General features: G+C 37.8%; 1 protein-coding gene across 1 annotated transcript; it reads right to left on the reverse strand.

Moving 5' to 3' along the window:
• Positions 1 to 5,088: 5,088 nt before the first annotated feature.
• Positions 5,089 to 5,484, reverse strand: LOC141691872 (uncharacterized). The gene is made up of 2 exons (XM_074496625.1): positions 5,417 to 5,484; positions 5,089 to 5,335 (listed from the first exon to the last, which is right to left on the reverse strand). The coding sequence occupies exons 1-2, from the start codon at positions 5,482 to 5,484 to the stop codon at positions 5,089 to 5,091; spliced, it is 315 nt and encodes a 104-aa protein (XP_074352726.1).
• Positions 5,485 to 17,413: the final 11,929 nt, after the last annotated feature.

A 17,413-nucleotide genomic window follows, 5' to 3' on the forward strand; every position in this document is an offset into this window, starting at 1 on the left:
TCATAATTTTTGGGAATTTTTAGCATCTATTTTGTATTTATTGGATATTTAAACATTCATTATTTATACCCAAAAATTATAAAAATTGGGGCCAAATATTTTTATTAGATGTGTAATTAGCCCCTTAATTTTGTTTAGGGGTATTATTTTCAGTACTATAAATAGCTGTTTTATTATTAATTAATTAGTTAATTATTATTAAAAATTCATAAAATCAAGAAATAATTATTGTTGGTGAAGAACAGGCAGGGAATTAAACTCCAGATTTGGAAGTGATTCTGTTAACCGATTTGATCATGTGAGTAACCAAAACAAAGCTCTTGATCTCTACTTTCTTTTCATACCATCAATTTTGTGTGTTGTTGCTTCGATTTTTAATTTATATTTTAGGGTTCATGAACTGAATTGGGGGTTTTGATTGTGGGGTTCTGGGTTGAAGTTGATGATTGGTATAGTTGCATATACTTGTTTACAACTGATTTGTACTATTTAATTTGTCGAAGTTATGTTCTAGGTATTAGTTCTTAGTTTCAAGTTTGTATAATTTTAGTTTAGTTCATTTTTGAAGGTGTAAGAATCTACGATTGTTTTGAATATGGGGGTTTGATTGTAGAAGTCATAAGCTTTATTTTGGTATATTATTCATAATTTTGCGTGTACGAAATAGTTAATTTAGTATTTGGCCGGAAATTTCTTTAATTTGGCCGGAGAAATTGTTTCTGGAGTTATTGGGTAATGATGTTAGTACGGTTTTGTTCCTGGAGTGAATTGGAGTGAAAACCCGAAAAGAATCGATCCAAACGATGCAGGAACGGACAGTAATTGATTCACCGGAGTTGGAATCCAAGCTCGTCGGGAAGCTTCGGCCTTTTGGCCGGAGATGGTGGAAGAAGGACGACGGGACGGCGATGGTGCATTGGGGATGTTGCTGCAATCGTGTAGAATTGAATGGTACCAGAAACGGAAGGAAAGGATGGCCTGGAAGCTGGGAATTTGCTCGCCGGAAAACCCCGCCGGTGGCCGGAGTTGTGCAGATTTAGGCGGGTCAACCCAAGTTCTTGGTGACCCGTGTCGCCGACCCGTTAACCCGAAAGCTTCAACCCGGTTTCAATCTTCTAAACCCAGAAATCCATTTACTGATTTTGTTTCTGGATTTTTAATTAATTAGTTATATTTTATAAAATCAAAATCAAGTCTAATAATTCTAAAAATCAATTAAAAATCAGATTTTAAATCTGAAAAATGTTATAATTAATTTCTAAATTAATTTATTAATTTAGAAATTCAAATATTATTAATGATTTAATAATTTAACTATTTATTTAATAATATAATTGTTTATTTATTATTTAATAATTAAGTAATTAATTAACAAATAAGGATTAAAAATAATTGAATAATATGATTAAAGATTTGATAATTAGTTTAATAATATGAGTAAGTGAACGATGAGTTAAATTATTATTATTCGAGCGATAGTTATTTATTTGAAGAGTGTCGTAATAATTATTCGTAATGAATAATTAAATATAAATGATTAATTAATCGTATAAATTATAATAATAATAATAATAGTTCAATAATTATACGAGGATTGCGAGTAGCTCGTATTTATACGAGTAGTTGATCGTTGAGTTAGTTTATGGTGTGAATAATAATTATTTATTTGATAAATTGCGTATCAGTTAGTTGTATCGATTATTTATTTGTAAATAATCGATCTAATCGAGTAAGTGATAATAATTTGTGAATAATTGTAATAAATTGTAATTAATCCTAATAATTAGGGATTAATTATTTTAAAATATAATAATTATTAATTACTTATTTAAAAATATAATTAAGGATTATTTTATTCTAATGAATTATTTATAATTAATTATTAATTAATTAAATCTTGTTTAATTCATAATAATTAAACCGTTAGTCCGATTTGAATGAAACGAAGACCCCTAGACTTAGAAAAAATAAAACAAATCCAATAAAAATAATTGTAAATCATAATTTCTTCCGAAAGAGAGTTGTCTTATATTAGTTAATTGTTTATAGGCCCTAATATGGGTAGAATCGAGTCAAATAAATCCCGAAAAATTATAAATAAAATCAAATAGGATTAGTTAATATAGGTATAAGTCTAGTATCGATTCTAAAAGTAATTATGAGGTTGAAATCAATTATGTGGCTTATGTGCTATGTGCTTTAAATGATTATATGAACCCTAAGTGCTATATAATTATATGTGTATATACGCGAGTCAGATAGAAACGTATGGGTAGATTATTAGGGTTACGTGGTATCAATTCGAGATACTCGTATGTAGTAAGTTATCTAAATGACTATATTTCTATGATAGATCCAATATCAGCAAGGCATATCAAGTAGGAGGCAGAAGGCGGTGAGTTGAACCAGGTTAAGTACGCGCAAGGCTAGTTTTTCCCCTATTCTAAATTCAGAATAGTGAATTATACCCCATTTTCCATATCAGTTACACTTTGATAATTCTTGTTCATATACACTGATACACAATTATTGATTCTTGTTTCTACTTCATTTCGATTCTTGATTTCTCCCAATTTATTGAATCCTCTATTCATATTCTAATATTTTCACCCTTATTACATATATTACGATATATCCTGATGTTGGGATACATTGAAAGCATTCCGATTGTTCCGGATGCTCAGCTTTGGACTGGATGGTTACGATACGGACTGGGTTTTATCCAGACCATTAATTAATAGGCCGTAGTTGCCTGAGTAATCCCTATGTTGGTTGGGTCTATGCAGTTGGGTATAGATCCACACTGTATCCTGACTGATCAGCAGGTTATAGTGCATAGTTGGTTCTTGTTTCCAGTCCCATTCATTTGGCACTCGCCAGTAATGGTAATTTATTATTCCATACAGATACAAATGGTTGTTCAAACCATCAGAATTCGATTCATTTATTTTCTCTTGATACTACATATATTGTTGCAGGCTTGTTGAGCAATTTTGGCCACCCCCTTTTATTGTTATTCCTATTGTTTTTCAGTCAAGGTAGAGAATGAAACCCATCAGAACCCGCATAGTCAAGAAGCGAGTCAAGCAGCGGGACCCTCTTATACCAAGAGTATTTGTCCCTATCCCAGAAGAGAGCTTTGAGTTACCAGATCAGGTGTAACAGGATAAGTAGTAGTGTTGGTTTGAATAAAAGTTGTTTGATGAGAAATGTAGAGAGAATAAAGTTTTATAATAAAGAGAGTTCTTGAGACAAATTATTTTTAAACTGGTTTGTAATAAAGTTAGTGTGTCGTTCTTGTTTTCAACTCTTAACCTTAAAAGATCCTGAGTAGCAGTAGTTCGGGGTAATTATTATAATTATATTCCGCGTGTGCAGGTTTAGTGAGTAGTTAAGATTAATAATGCCCCAAATCTATACCCCGGATTTGGAGGGTGTTATAGTCCCGAGAGCATAAGCAGGCTCTAGATGAGGAGGTCAAGGCTCGGGAGGAGGCTACCCACATTTTTGGGACTCTTCAGGCAGAGGTTGAGAGGCTGAAGAAGGAGCTAGCTTTTAGGCCCTGAGAGAAAAAAGTTTTTACTGCATTCCAGGGTACTCCTGCTTATTACAAGGAGCTTAATAACAAGATCTTTGAGAAGGTAAACTTGTTATGGGACATAGCTTTCGCTTATCTTACTGAGAATCCGGGTGGTGATATGGATGGATTCATAGAGCTGTTCCTTGCTAAGGAGCTCTGCCTCGAAAATGCCAAAGTTGTAGAAGCAGGGACTTCCGGGACCCAGCCTCCCCCTCCTCCCGAAGATGTGCGCGAGAAGGCTCTACCTCCTCCTCCCGAGAACCCAAATGCTTAAAGATTCGGCCTTCGTGCCAATTAATTTATTTTAAGTTATTTTCTTCAGTACTAAGCCTTTTGGCTTCTTGACTTAGATAATAGTTTGTTTATTTGGTCCGGGGTTGGTTTACCTCGGATATTTATTTTAATGCATTTTCTTTTTTCGTAATATTTTTTTGCTTTTAGATTTAATTTTTCCTTTTTCCATGGTTGTACCCCGGGATGGGGTTAAAACTTTAAAAATAGAGAAAATTTTCTAAGTACACATGGTTTGTGTTTAATCAACCCCGGGATGAGGTTAAAACTTTAAAAATTGAGAAAATTTCCCAAGTACACATGGTTTGTGTAATTGTCCCCGAGATGGGGTTAAAACTTTAAAATTTGAAAAAAAATGAAGTACACATGGTTTGTGTTTAATCGACCCCGGGATGGGGTTAAAACTTTTTAAATATAATTTTTTTTTCAAGTACACATGATTTGTGTAATTTTCCCCGAAATGGGGTAAAACTTTAAAAATTGAGAAAATTTTCTAAGTACACATGGTTTGTGTTTAATTGACCCCGAGATGGGATTAAAACTTTTAAAATGAATAAATTTTTATAAGTGCATCTGGGCTGTGCTAATAAATGTATCTGTGAATCATGCATTTGGGTGTGCAAATAGTAGGCATAATCTAGTTTATGTATTTATTCTAAGTTATAGAATGCTCAAAATGTAGAATTTTTATTACGACTAGGAATCAGGTATTGATTACATTTCGGGGAGAAAAATACAGATTTAAATTTCTTACTTGTTCAACAGATTTCATGTAGTCTTGCGCACCTTTTACTGATAGAATTTTCTTAGGCGGGCTTCATGCCAAGTGTTCGGGACTTCGGTATCATTCAAGTATCTCAGCTTATAGGTTTCCGGGTATGATACCTCTTTGAATTTATATGGTCCTTCCCAGTTGGTTTGAAGCTTTCCCTGATTTATCGGATCGAAGACCTCTATGTCCCGGAGAACAAGATCCCCCACTTCGTACTCTCTAACTTTGGCCTTCTTCTCGAAGTAGAGTCTTATTTTTTCATTATAGCTTTCCATTTTCTTTACTGCTCGATCTTTTATTTCATCCAGCAGTTCCAGGTTGGTTATTAGGCCCTCAATATTGGATACTTCATCAAAGTTGACAACCCTGTGAGAGGGGGATTCGGTTTCAATTGGATGTCTGGCCTCTGAACTGTTTGCAAATTTGAATGGGGTTTCCCTGGTGCCTATCCTGGGAGTGGTTCGTACAACCACAAGACCTTTGAGAGTTCATATGGCCGAGACTTTTTCGATTCCTCGAGCCTTTTCTCTAATTCTTGGAGGATTGTCCTGTTTGGCACTTCAACTTGCTCATTTCCCTGTGGGTGTGCTACAGAAGACCTCTTGTGCTTGATACCGAGCTCTTTGAGATATGCTTCGAAGTCTGAGCCCACGAACTGAGGACCATTATTGAAGACCAAGACAACAGGGATCCTGAACCTCATAACAATAGAATATATGAACTTTATATAATTTTTTTGGTTGATTATTCGCATAGCCTTAGCTTCTACCCACTTGATCATGTAGTCGATGGCTACCAAGACATAACGTAGATCTCCTCTTGCCCAGGGAAAAGAGCCCATGGTTTCTATGCCCCATGCAGCAAAAGGGATTGGAGAGATAATTGATGTAGGTAGGCTTGGGCTTTGATTGGGTACATTGCTGAACTTTTGGCATTGGTTGCATTTCTTGACATAGGCGACTACATAAGCATGTATTGTGGGCCAATACTATCCTTGCCTGATGACTTTATATACCAAGGCTTTTGCTGTCAAGTGGTCTCCATATATGCCTTCATGTACCTCCTGTAGACAATAGTCTGCCTCATCTGGGTCCACATATTTCAGAGTTGGTGCTGAAAAGATCCTTTGGTATAGATGTTCATCCTCAAGGAAAAAATAGACAACTTTATGCTTCAAGTACTTGGATTTGTTCTTGTCTTCCAGGAGAGTTCCATCCTTCAAATATACTATGAAGGGAGTCATCCAATTGTCCGGGCTGCTGACGTATAAGATTTCCGCCCTCTCGGTGCTCAGAGTCTGGGGTTCTTCAAAGTAGACCGAGGTGCTCAGATGTGAGGAGTTTTGCACTAACTTGGAGAGTTCATCTGCTTTGCAATTTTCTTCTCTATTGATTTACAGAATGGTGGTGTCTGGGATGGATTCCGGTAAGCTCTTTACCATGGTTCGGTATTATGCTAGCTTTTCATCCTTAGCGATATATTCTCCATTTTTCTGTTTAACCACGATCTGAGAGTTACTGTGGATGAGTAAACTCCTTATCACGAGTGATTTTGCTAACCAGAATCCCTATAACAGAGCTTCATACTCGTCTTGGTTGTTGGTGGCTCTAAAGACGAAGGTGACTGCTTATGGTGATCCCTTCAGGACTGATCAGAATTAGACAGACTCTGGATCTTTGAATCATTGAGGAACCGTTTACATATAGCTTTCATGCGTCTTTGTTGGGGGTTCATTTTCAGAGGCGGTTGGATTCTTCATGATTGTAGATTACTCAGGGAAAGTGCACTCTATTACAAATTCTGCTAGGGCTTGAGCTTTGATTGTTGTCTGGGATATAAAGTTGATGTTGAACTGACTTAGCTCAATTGCCCAGTTGACAAGTCTCTCGAACGCGTCTAGTTTATGGATGATTTTCCTGAGCGGTTGATCCGTGATCACTTTGATTTCTCGGCCCTGAAAGTATTGCCTGAGTTTCCTACTTGTGTTGACAAGTGCTAAGGTAAACTTTTCCAGTTTTGGGTATCGATTTTTTGTGTCCTTCAGGACTTGGATGACATAATAAACCAGCCTTTGGAGTCCTTTATCTTCCCGGATGAGAGCAACATAGATGGCCTTTGGGCCAGTGACTATGTAGAGTGAGAGAGGTTCCCCGGGCTTGGCTTTAAACAGAATTGAGGGGTTCATAAGATGCCTCTTTACTTCTTCGAAGGCTGTGTGGCAATCTGGAGTCCAGTCTATCAACTTCTTGTTTCGCACTCCTTTGAGTAGCTCGAAGAAGGGTAAACATTTTTTGGCGAGCTTTGGGATGAATTTTCGCAGAGCTGCGAGGCATCGAGCTAGCTTTTGAATGTCCTTCTGGGTTCTGGGAACTTTCATCTCCATTACCTCATTAATCGTTTCTGGGTTCGCTTCAATTCCTCATTCGATGATAAAGAATCCGAGAAACTTTCCCGAGGGAACTCCGAACGCTCACTTCTCCGGATTCAACTTCATATTGTACTTTCTAAAGTTTTCAAAGCATTTTTTGGGGTCTTTGACATGGTCCGAGACGGTCTTGGACTTGGAGATTATGTCATCGATGTACGACTCGATATTCCTTCCCAACTGATCTTTGAAGATCGTATTCATCATTTTTTGGAAAGTCATCCCGACGTTGATCAGTCCGTATGGCATCATGAGAAAAGCGTAGACAGCTCGGTGAGTGATGAAGGTTGTTTTTGCATTGTTCTTTGGGTCCATCTTGACCAGATTGTAACCATAGAAGGCATCCATGAAGCTCAACATCACATGTCCTGAAGTTGAATCGATCAGCTGGTCAATATTGGGAAAGGGGTAGGAGTCTTTAAGGCATGCGGAGTTTAAGCTTGTATAATCAACACACATCATCCACCACATTAGCTAGCCAATCCGGATACTTTATCTCACGGATGACATCGACTTTTAGAAGTTTCACTATTTCCTCATCAATTGCATAATAGCGCTCCAGAGCGAAATTTCTTCTTTTCTAGTTTGATGGGCTTCTGTTTAGGGTCTACGTCCAAGCTATCCATCTCCACAGACTCATCAATCCCGGGCATGTCCTCCGGGCTATAGGCAAACACATCAGCATATTCTTTCAATAGCTCAATTAGCTGATTCTGAAATGTTGTTTCGAGCCCTTTTCCAATCTTCAACTTCCAGGTGGGGTTCCCGGGATCCAAGTCAATATCGATTATTTGGGCAGCTGGTTCAACCTTGGTTTTTTCTTTTACTTCTACAAACTTTTGAATTCGGGCATCCACGTTGGTTACGTCGTAGCCCGAATCTTCAATTACATTCACATTCATTTTTGGCCTCTTGTTGAGGTGTTCCCAGTATTTTTCCGTTGTCCCTTGGGTAGGGAAATTGCCTTCTTTTTGTTCTCAGGTTCCGTTTCAACCATGACCAGTGCTTGCCCATAGCACCTGCTCGCCATATCCCTTTCTCCTTTGAGTTCCCCAATTCCACTCGGGGTGGGAAACTTGAGCTTGAGATGGATAGTGAAGGGTATAGCCCGAAGCTTGGTGATGGTTGGCCTTCCCAGGATCATGTTATATGATGAAGCTGCACTTATGACATAAAATTTCATGAAATGGGATACCTGTTGTGGGGCGGTCCTAAACGTGACAGGGTGATAAATCGCTCCACGGATAGGGATAATGGAATTTCCAAAGCCTTAGAGAGGGTCTTCAAGGCAGGGGTCAATGCGCAAGTGACCCAACTTCATCCTATTGAGGGTGTATTAGAAGACTATGTTTGTAGAAGAACTGTTGTCAACCAGAATCCTCTTCACTTCATTGTATACAACATCCAGGGTCACTACCAGTGCTTGATTGTGCTCGGGGTCTAGTCCCTCGTAATTAGCATAAGAAAAAGATATTGGCTCATCTTCATAGGGCTGGATTATCATGATATCACTGTCCATGTCTAGACTCCGGGGTGGTGAAGAAGTACCTCCAAGAACGACGTTTACCATGTGTTTTCCGCTCCCCGGGAACTTGTCCTTGTCAGCTGGATTTCTCTGAACATACTGATTCATATTTCTATTCTTGATCTGGTCTTCGATGAACATTTTGAAGGAAAATCAGTTCTCAGTTGTGTGCATGTGGTCTTCATGGTACCCGCAATGTTTGTCTCTCGCCATGTTCTCTGGAGGGGCGAGAAGGGGCTTTGGAGGGTAGTAGAATGGCTTGCCCTTGACTTCTCTCAAGATGTAGCCTGGGGCCGGTTAAGGGGCATCCACTTGGGCTCAGGTTTCGGTTCTCTCTTGTTCATTGGTTTCCTTTGATTCTTTTCAGGTCCTGAATACTCACTCCGGGGTGGGGTTCCCTGGGAGTGTTGAATGTAGTTGTCCTGTCTATCCATTTTGAATCTTTTATCTCTTCTGTATGATGAGCGTCACTCCGGGGGCTCCTCATCATCATGAATTCTTCTGTTCATCTTTATTAATTTCAGGAAGTCATTTTCCTTAATGAATTTCGATGCTAGTGCATAGGCTGAAGCAAGGCTATGGGGCTCCATATGGATTAGGTCTTTAACATAGCCCTCACAAAATATCGGGTGGAGGTTCCTACGGAAGTTATTGACGGCTTCTTTCTCTTCCAGATTGGAGAGTTGGTTGACTACTTTTTGAAATCTTTTTAAAAAGTTGGGGAGTGATTCCTTGCTTCTTTGTTGGATGGTTTCCAGATGGCACATCCGCAGCTCATTCATGCGGTTGGTCCAGAACCTTTTTAGGAAGATCTCTCGAAAATCTTTCCAGAGTTTACACTCTGGAACGGGATTCTGCTAAACTATTTCTAAGCCCCTCCCTTTAGTGTTGATACGAAGAAGCGGTACCTCGTGAGGTCACTGTAGTCGTAGATATTCGAAATCTGCTCAAAGTAATTTAGATGCTCTTCGGGGTCCGCCAGTCCATCGAAAGAGTCAAAATTGAAGTGTTTAAGACCGGATTCTTGAAAGAGATGTGTCTTAAGTCCAATCATGTATGATGATTTAGGAATAACTTTTATGTAATCTGTTTTGATTTCAATGATATTAATAAAAGACTTGTTTTGGTTTTATTGCGGGCTTTATCTATTTAAGTGTTTAAATAAGATATACTGGAGACTAAGAACTAAACCAAAGCATAGTTCAGTGTACACAAGATGACTATGATGACCTCAACTCTAAGGATACTTGTACAACTATCACTATGTGAACAACTACTGACACGTGAGTGAACTCCATCAGTTGTTCAGCTGTGTGAGTCATGTTCAGTGAACTTATTCTATAATAAGCACCTACATACTAGCTTTAGTGTCACCACACAAATGTCTATGAGAACAGATAGCCTTCATAATGAAGCAAGCATAGTATGTACCGATCTTTGCGGATTATTAATTACCAGTTAGTAATCCTACAACCAGGAATTATTTAAGTTTGGAGTTATCATCTTTTAGGTCTCATTATTATGATCTCATCACAATCCATAAAAAGCTTTACTCTAAACTGTGGTATAGCTTATTTAATCATTTAAATAGATAAAGCCCGCAATAAAACCAAAACAAGTCTTTTATTAATATAAATGAAATCAAAACATATTACATAAAAGTTATTCCTAAATCATCATACATGATTGGACTTAGGACACATCTCTTTCAATTATTTATTCTACATCGTGAGGGATACTTCTCAGCATATCGCGACTATCCGGATAATACGAATTCACTGCTTAGAATACCAAGAACCTATTCAGTGAGTAGTTATCATACAATCAATTCCTTCTACCCTGCAATGTCACGATTTAATACAAGGCATGGAACTTGTGTCAAGCCTATCTTATTTAATCATTTGCTTTCCCATTCACTATGCTTAGTTCTATTTAATGTAAATTAGAAACTCCTTTCTAATTTCATTCACTCTGGCCAGAGATTCCTGAACTAGCATGAGTGGATCAGCATTAAACATTCTCTTCCTTCACTGGAAGGGGTAGATCCTTTATTGATCATACACTATCTTCGTGTACAAATTCCTATACCCAGTAGAGCCCTTATAATTGTCCCTGGAGACTAAGAACTAAACCAAAGCATAGTTCAGTGTACACAAGATGACTATGATGACCTCAAGTCTAAGGATACTTGTACAACTATCACTATGTGAACAACTACTGACACGTGAGTGAACTCCATCAGTTGTTCAGCTGTGTGAGTCATGTTCAGTGAACTTATTCTATAATAAGCACCTACATACTAGCTTTAGTGTCACCACACAAATGTCTATGAGAACAGACAACCTTCATAATGAAGCAAGCATAGTATGTACCGATCTTTGTGGATTATTAATTACCAGTTAATAATCCTATGACCAGGAACTATTTATGTTTAGAGTTATCATCTTTTAGGTCTCATTATTATGATCTCATCACAATCCATAAAAATCTTTACTCTAAACTGTGTTATAGCATATTTAATCATTTAAATAGATAAAGCCCGCAATAAAATCAAAACAAGTCTTTTATTAATACCAATGAAATCAAAACAGATTACATAAAAGTTATTCCTAAATCATCATACATGATTGGACTTAGGACACATCTCTTTCAATCTCCCACTTATACTAAAGCCAATCACTCTGGTATCTAATACACATCTTGTCTTTATGACGATCAAAGTGACTTTGAGAAAGTGGCTTTGTGAGTGGGTCTGCTACGTTGTTATGTGTGTCAACTCTCTTGACGTCTCCTCTTTCAATACAATACAAGAAATGTTACCGCGCTCCCACTAACCTTTTTTAGACACATGGTTTATCTATGTTTTTGATAAAACCAAACTCTTTGATTGTCTCATCGAAACGGATGTTCCATCTACGAGAAGCTTGCTTTAAACCATATATGGTTCGCAGCAGCTTACACACCAGGTGTTCATTTCCCTTGGAAAGAAAACCCTCTGGTTGTGTCATATACACTTCCTCTTCAAGTTTCCCATTGAGGAAGGTTGTTTTCACGTCCATTTGCCATATCTCATAGTCGTAGTAAGCAGCAATCGCAAGCAAAATCCGAATTGATTTTAACAGGGCTACAGGCAAAAAAGTTTCATCAAAGTCAATCCCTTGCCTTTGTCTGAATCCTTTTGCCATGAGCCTGGCCTTATAGCTCTCCACCTTCCCATCTGCTCCAATCTTTCTTTTGTATAACCACTTGTACCCAATAGGCTTAACACCTTCAGGCGCCTCAACCAGAGTCCATACTTGGTTGGTATACATAGATTCCATTTCGGATTTCATAGCACTATGCCATTTCTTTGAGTCAACCCTACTCATAGCCTCATTATAGGTCACAGGGTCGTCATCATCAATAATTGACAACTCATTGTCATTCTCAATGACAAGGCCATAATACCTCTCAGGTTGGCGAGACACTCTCCCTGACCTACGAATGGGCTGTTTCATAGAAGGTTGTTCCGTTTGAACAGGTGTTTCCACTTGATCCGTAGTAGTTTGTGCTTCTTGAACTTCATCAAGTTCAATTTTGCTTCCACTATTTCCTTCAAGGATAAACTGCTTTTCCAAGAAGGTAGCATGTTTGGAGACAAACACCCGATGATCGGTGTAAAAGTAATACCCTAAAGTCTCTTTAGGATACCCCACAAAATAACATTTTACAGATCGAGATTCCAGCATATCTAGGTCAACTTTCATGACATAAGCTGGACATCCCCAAATCTTAACGTGTTTAAGACCCGGTTTCCTTTCTTTCCATATCTCATATGGAGTTTGAGGAACATATTTGGAAGCCACCTTATTCAGTAAATATGCTGAGGTTTCCAATGCATAACCCCACAAGAATACTGGAAGATTCGCATAGCTCATCATGGACCGAACCATGTCTAACAAAGTTCGATTTCTCCTTTCAGATACCCCATTCAACTGTGGAGTATATGGAGGAGTCCACTGGGAGACTATACCATTTTCTTTTAGATAAGCTAGAAACTCTCCATTCAAGTATTCACCACCTCAATCTGATCGAAGAGTTATAATACTATGTTTGGTTTGTTTCTCCACTTCATACTTATATTCTTTGAACTTTTCAAAGGCTTCAGACTTGTGTTTCATCAAATACACATATCTGAATCTAGATCGATCATCTATGAAAGCAATGAAGTATGAAAATCCACCCAAGGCTTGCGTAGACATTGGTCCACATACATCTGTGTCTCGCCAACCTGAGAGGTATTATGGCATTGCCATTGAGAATGACAATGAGTTGTCAATCATTGATGATGACGACCCTGTGACCTATAATGAGGCTATGAGTAGTGTTGACTCAGAGAAATGGCATAGTGCCATGAAATCCGAAATGGAATCTATGTATACCAACCAAGTATGGACTCTGGTTGAGGCGCCTGAAGGTGTTAAGCCTATTGGGTACAAGTGGTTATACAAAAGAAAGATTGGAGCAGATGGGCAGGTGGAGACCTATAAGGCCAGGCTCGTGGGAAAAGGATTCAGACAAAGGCAAGGGATTGACTTTGATGAAATTTTTTTGCCTGTAGCCCTGTTAAAATCAATTCGGGCTGCTTACTACGACTATGAGATCTGGAAAATGGACGTGAAAACGGCCTTCCTCAATGGAAAAACTTGAAGAGGAAGTGTATATGACACGGCCAGAGGGTTTTCTTTCCAAGGGAAATGAACACCTAGTGTGTAAGCTGCTGCGAACCATATATGGTTTAAAGCAAGCTTCTCGTAGATGGAACATCCATTTTGATGAGACAATCAAAGAGTTTGGTTTTATCAAAAACATAGATGAACCATGTGTCTACAAAAAGGTTAGTGGGAGCGCGGTAACATTTCTTGTATTGTATTGAAAGAGGAGACGTCAAGAGAGTTGACACACATAACAACGTAGCAGACCCACTCACAAAGCCACTTTCTCAAAGCCATTTTGATCATCATAAATACAAGATGGGTATTAGATACCAGAGTGATTGGCTTTAGTACAAGTGGGAGATTGAAAGAGATGTGTCCTAAGTCCAATCATGTATGATGATTTAGGAATAACTTTTATGTAATATGTTTTGATTTTATTTATGTTAATAAAAATTTGGGTCTGGTGTCTGATTTACGCAAACGAATACCCTATTCCATAGACAAACGAGCGTCTGAACAAAACTGATAGCTATAGCTATCAACGACTCGTCTGTAAGGCGTTTGACGTCGTTTACTGCCCGTAAACAGTGATTCTTATTTTTCTGATTTGATTCTGATTTTTCTGATTTTTGACATATTTTTATTATGATTAGATCATGGATAATATGATATGTTAAGATCAGATTATGTGTTTTAACATGCTTTTATGTGTTGTATGAGCATGGTGGATGGTTATGGCCTTTCGACCTTAGTGTAATGGTTTTGGTTTTAAATACGACTTGCATGTCGTCAATCTTTGTAATCATAAATCTCAAATGTAACTCGAGTTATTCTTGTAAGTTCATTAGATTAGTTTTACTTTAAATCTATGTAATGTAATTGAAGATTCAAGAAGGTTATCCAATGGAGGTGATACAAAGAAGAAGACTTATGTAATAAGTAGTTGTATTTATTTCCATCACCATATTAGATTGACCTTGATCTTTATCATGAGCTTGATAAAGATCACATAAGATGGGGCCATAACCAAACATATTTACTTTATTGCACTTTACATTTACTTGTTTATTTAATTTTATATATGAGATATATGCCTATGTTTACCATGCGATGATAGATTTAGGTGAACTTAAATCAATATAAGGCGTGCTCTATAAAATCTAGAATAGGAATTGTTTCTTGCCTTAACAATAATATTATGAATACAATCATGAGATTCTTGTGTTTATGAAACACGTAATTAAATATGAATTTTCAATATTGAGAGAAAGGATGATTCTGTCAAAAGCAGATTTCTATCTGTAAGAAAGGGGTATTAAGTGATGCCTCTTGACAATGCCCCCCCCCCCGATCTGGGAATCATCTGATTATCGATTATTGATTTGAAATATTTAATTTAAAAGGAAGAATCTCTTTATAATATGATTATGATTGTAACATAATATAATCCCTCTAAAATTAAATAATATCAAGTAGTAATTGGCCAATGACACAACGGGCTTGTGTCGGTCATAGCCTTCCAACATGGTAGAAAGTGGTTCTTATTTTTAAATCATTGTCGTTTCGTGCTACAACTGAGGGCTTTGATTTCGAAATAAGAAATACTTGTCTATTACATAGAGATGTGTACATTGAATTAAAATCTAAAGGTCGTTACGTGCTACAGCCGTGGGCCGTTGCCGACTGATTCAATTGTACGAAATGTTGGGTTAGACTTGACTTGAAATATTGAGTTTGTCGTGCTACAGCCGTGACTCAATTATTCAAGAGGCTAAAGTTTTATTAGGGAATAACATAAGATGTAATTGACAAGAGTTGTCTGCCTATTGAACATCACATGACGTTTCGTGCTACAGCCGAGGTTGTGTGATGGAATGTAGGATCCCTATTCCCACTAGCATTATGAATGCTTAATTTTCACTTAGGGGTTGTATAAATTAGATAAACTACTGGGAGCCACTTATGAATAAAGACCCGATTCATATAGTGTCTTGAAATGAAATTGAATATTTGCTAAGTGTTATTATGTGTTCATCATTTACAGATTTACTATATTCGTTATGTCTTCTGCACTATCACTCCGGAGTATACTAGATGCTCACAAGTTGACTGGTCCTAATTTTGCTGACGGGCTTCGAAACTTGAAAATTGTTCTCAGGGTCGAGAAGCTGGAATATGTGCTTGACTCACGTAAGCCTACTGAACCTGCTAGTGATGCACATAATGATGAACATGTTGTGTATCGTAAGTGGATAGATGATGCAAATGTTGCTCAATGCATCATGCTAGCTTTCATGAACATTGAGCTATAGAAGCAACATGAGCATATGGATGCTCACACTATCCTTATGCATCTACAAGAGTTGTATGATGTGGCAGGGAGGACAGCTCGAAATGAGATATCGAAGGAACTGTTCGGTTGTAGGATGTCTGAGGGATCATCTGTGAATGACCATGTACTTAAGATGATCAATTTGATTGAACGTCTTGGACAACTTGGTTTTGCCATGGATGGGGAGCTGAGCCAAGACTTGGTCTTGCAATCACTTCCGAGTTCGTTCTCGCAATTTGTTGTGAACTTTCACATGAATAAGCTGGATGTCAGCCTGCCTGAACTCCACAACATGTTGAAGACTGCGGAATCAAATTTTCCCCCTAAGAAGAGTTCTGTTCTTCTAATTGGTGAAGGTTCCAATCCTAAGAAAAGGAAGAAGAACCCTTCCAAGAAGAAGAAAGTAGGTGAGAAAAAGCCGGTTCCACCAAAAGCTGAAGACCCCAAGAGCAAAGTTGTTTGCTTTCACTGTAACAAGGTGGGGCACTGGAAGAGGAACTGCAAGGTTTACCTTGCAGAATTGAAGAAGTAGAAGGGTAGTGAGACTACCGCTTCTGATTCAGGTATGTTCATGATCGAAGTTAATATGTCACTAAGTCAAATTTCTACTTGGGTATTAGATACCGCCTGTGGATATCATATTTGCAATTCGTTGCAGGGACTAAGGAGAAGTAGGACTCTTGAAGAAGAAGAGGTGATTCTACGGATGGGAAATGGAGCAAGAGTTGCTGCTGAAGCTGTAGGATCATTTCATTTACATATGCCTACGGGCAAGACTATTGTTCTAAATAATTGTTATTTTGTTCCCTCGATTGTGAGGAATATTATTTCTATTCCATGTTAGACTTGGCTGGATTTTTGTTTGTTATTCAGAATAATAAATGTTCAATTCTTAGAGATAACGTTCTTTATGGAAGTGGTATTTTAAACAATGGTCTGTATGTATGTGACGTAGAGCATAATTTACTATAAATTGAACATAGTAATAAAAGAAAAAGGGATGATGAAAATCTCACTTTCTTGTGGCACTGCGGACTTGGTCATATTAGTGAAAATAGACTGCGGACATTGCATAAGGAAGGGTTACTTGACCCCTTTGATTTTGAATCATATCCTACATGCGAGTCTCGTCTATTGGGTAAAATGACCAAATCTTCATTTAGTGGACATGGAGAGAGGGCTGCAGATTTGCTAGGATTGGTACACACAGATGTATGTGGACCAATGTCTACGCAAGCCATGGGTGGATTTTCATACTTCATTACTTTCATAGATGATCGATCTAGATTCAGATATGTGTATTTGATGAAACACAAGTCTGAAGCCTTTGAAAAGTTCAAAGAATATAAGTATGAAGTGGAGAAACAAACCAAACATAGTATTATAACTCTTCGATCAGATCGAGGTGGTGAATACTTGAATGGAGAGTTTCTAGCTTATCTCAAAGAAAATGGTATAGTCTCCCAGTGGACTCCTCCATATACACCACAGTTGAATGGGGTATCTGAAAGGAGAAATCGAACTTTGTTAGACATGGTTCGGTCCATGATGAGCTATGCGAATCTTCCAGTATTCCTGTGGGGTTATGCATTGGAAACCTCAGCATATTTACTGAATAAGGTTCCTTCCAAATCTGTTCCTCAAACTCCATATGAGATATGGAAAGAAAGGAAACCGAGTCTTAAACACGTTAAGATTTAGGGATGTCCAGCTTATGTCAAGAAAGTTGACCCAGATAAGCTGGAATCTCGATCTGTAAAATGTAATTTTGTGGGATATCCTAAAGAGACT

Source organism: Apium graveolens, chromosome 2 (assembly GCF_009905375.1).
Source record: "Apium graveolens cultivar Ventura chromosome 2, ASM990537v1, whole genome shotgun sequence".
Taxonomy (NCBI): Eukaryota; Viridiplantae; Streptophyta; class Magnoliopsida; order Apiales; family Apiaceae; genus Apium; species Apium graveolens.

What these genes read in the sequence shown, in the direction of transcription:
- LOC141691872 (XM_074496625.1), bottom strand. Translation starts at nt 5,484, where the DNA reads ATGGGCTCTTTTCCCTGGGCAAGAGGAGATCTACGTTATGTCTTGGTA. An exon ending in GCCATCGACTACATGATCAA is followed by an intron (nt 5,336 to 5,416) that starts GTGGGTAGAAGC and finishes TATGAGGTTCAG; the next exon opens with GATCCCTGTTGTCTTGGTCT.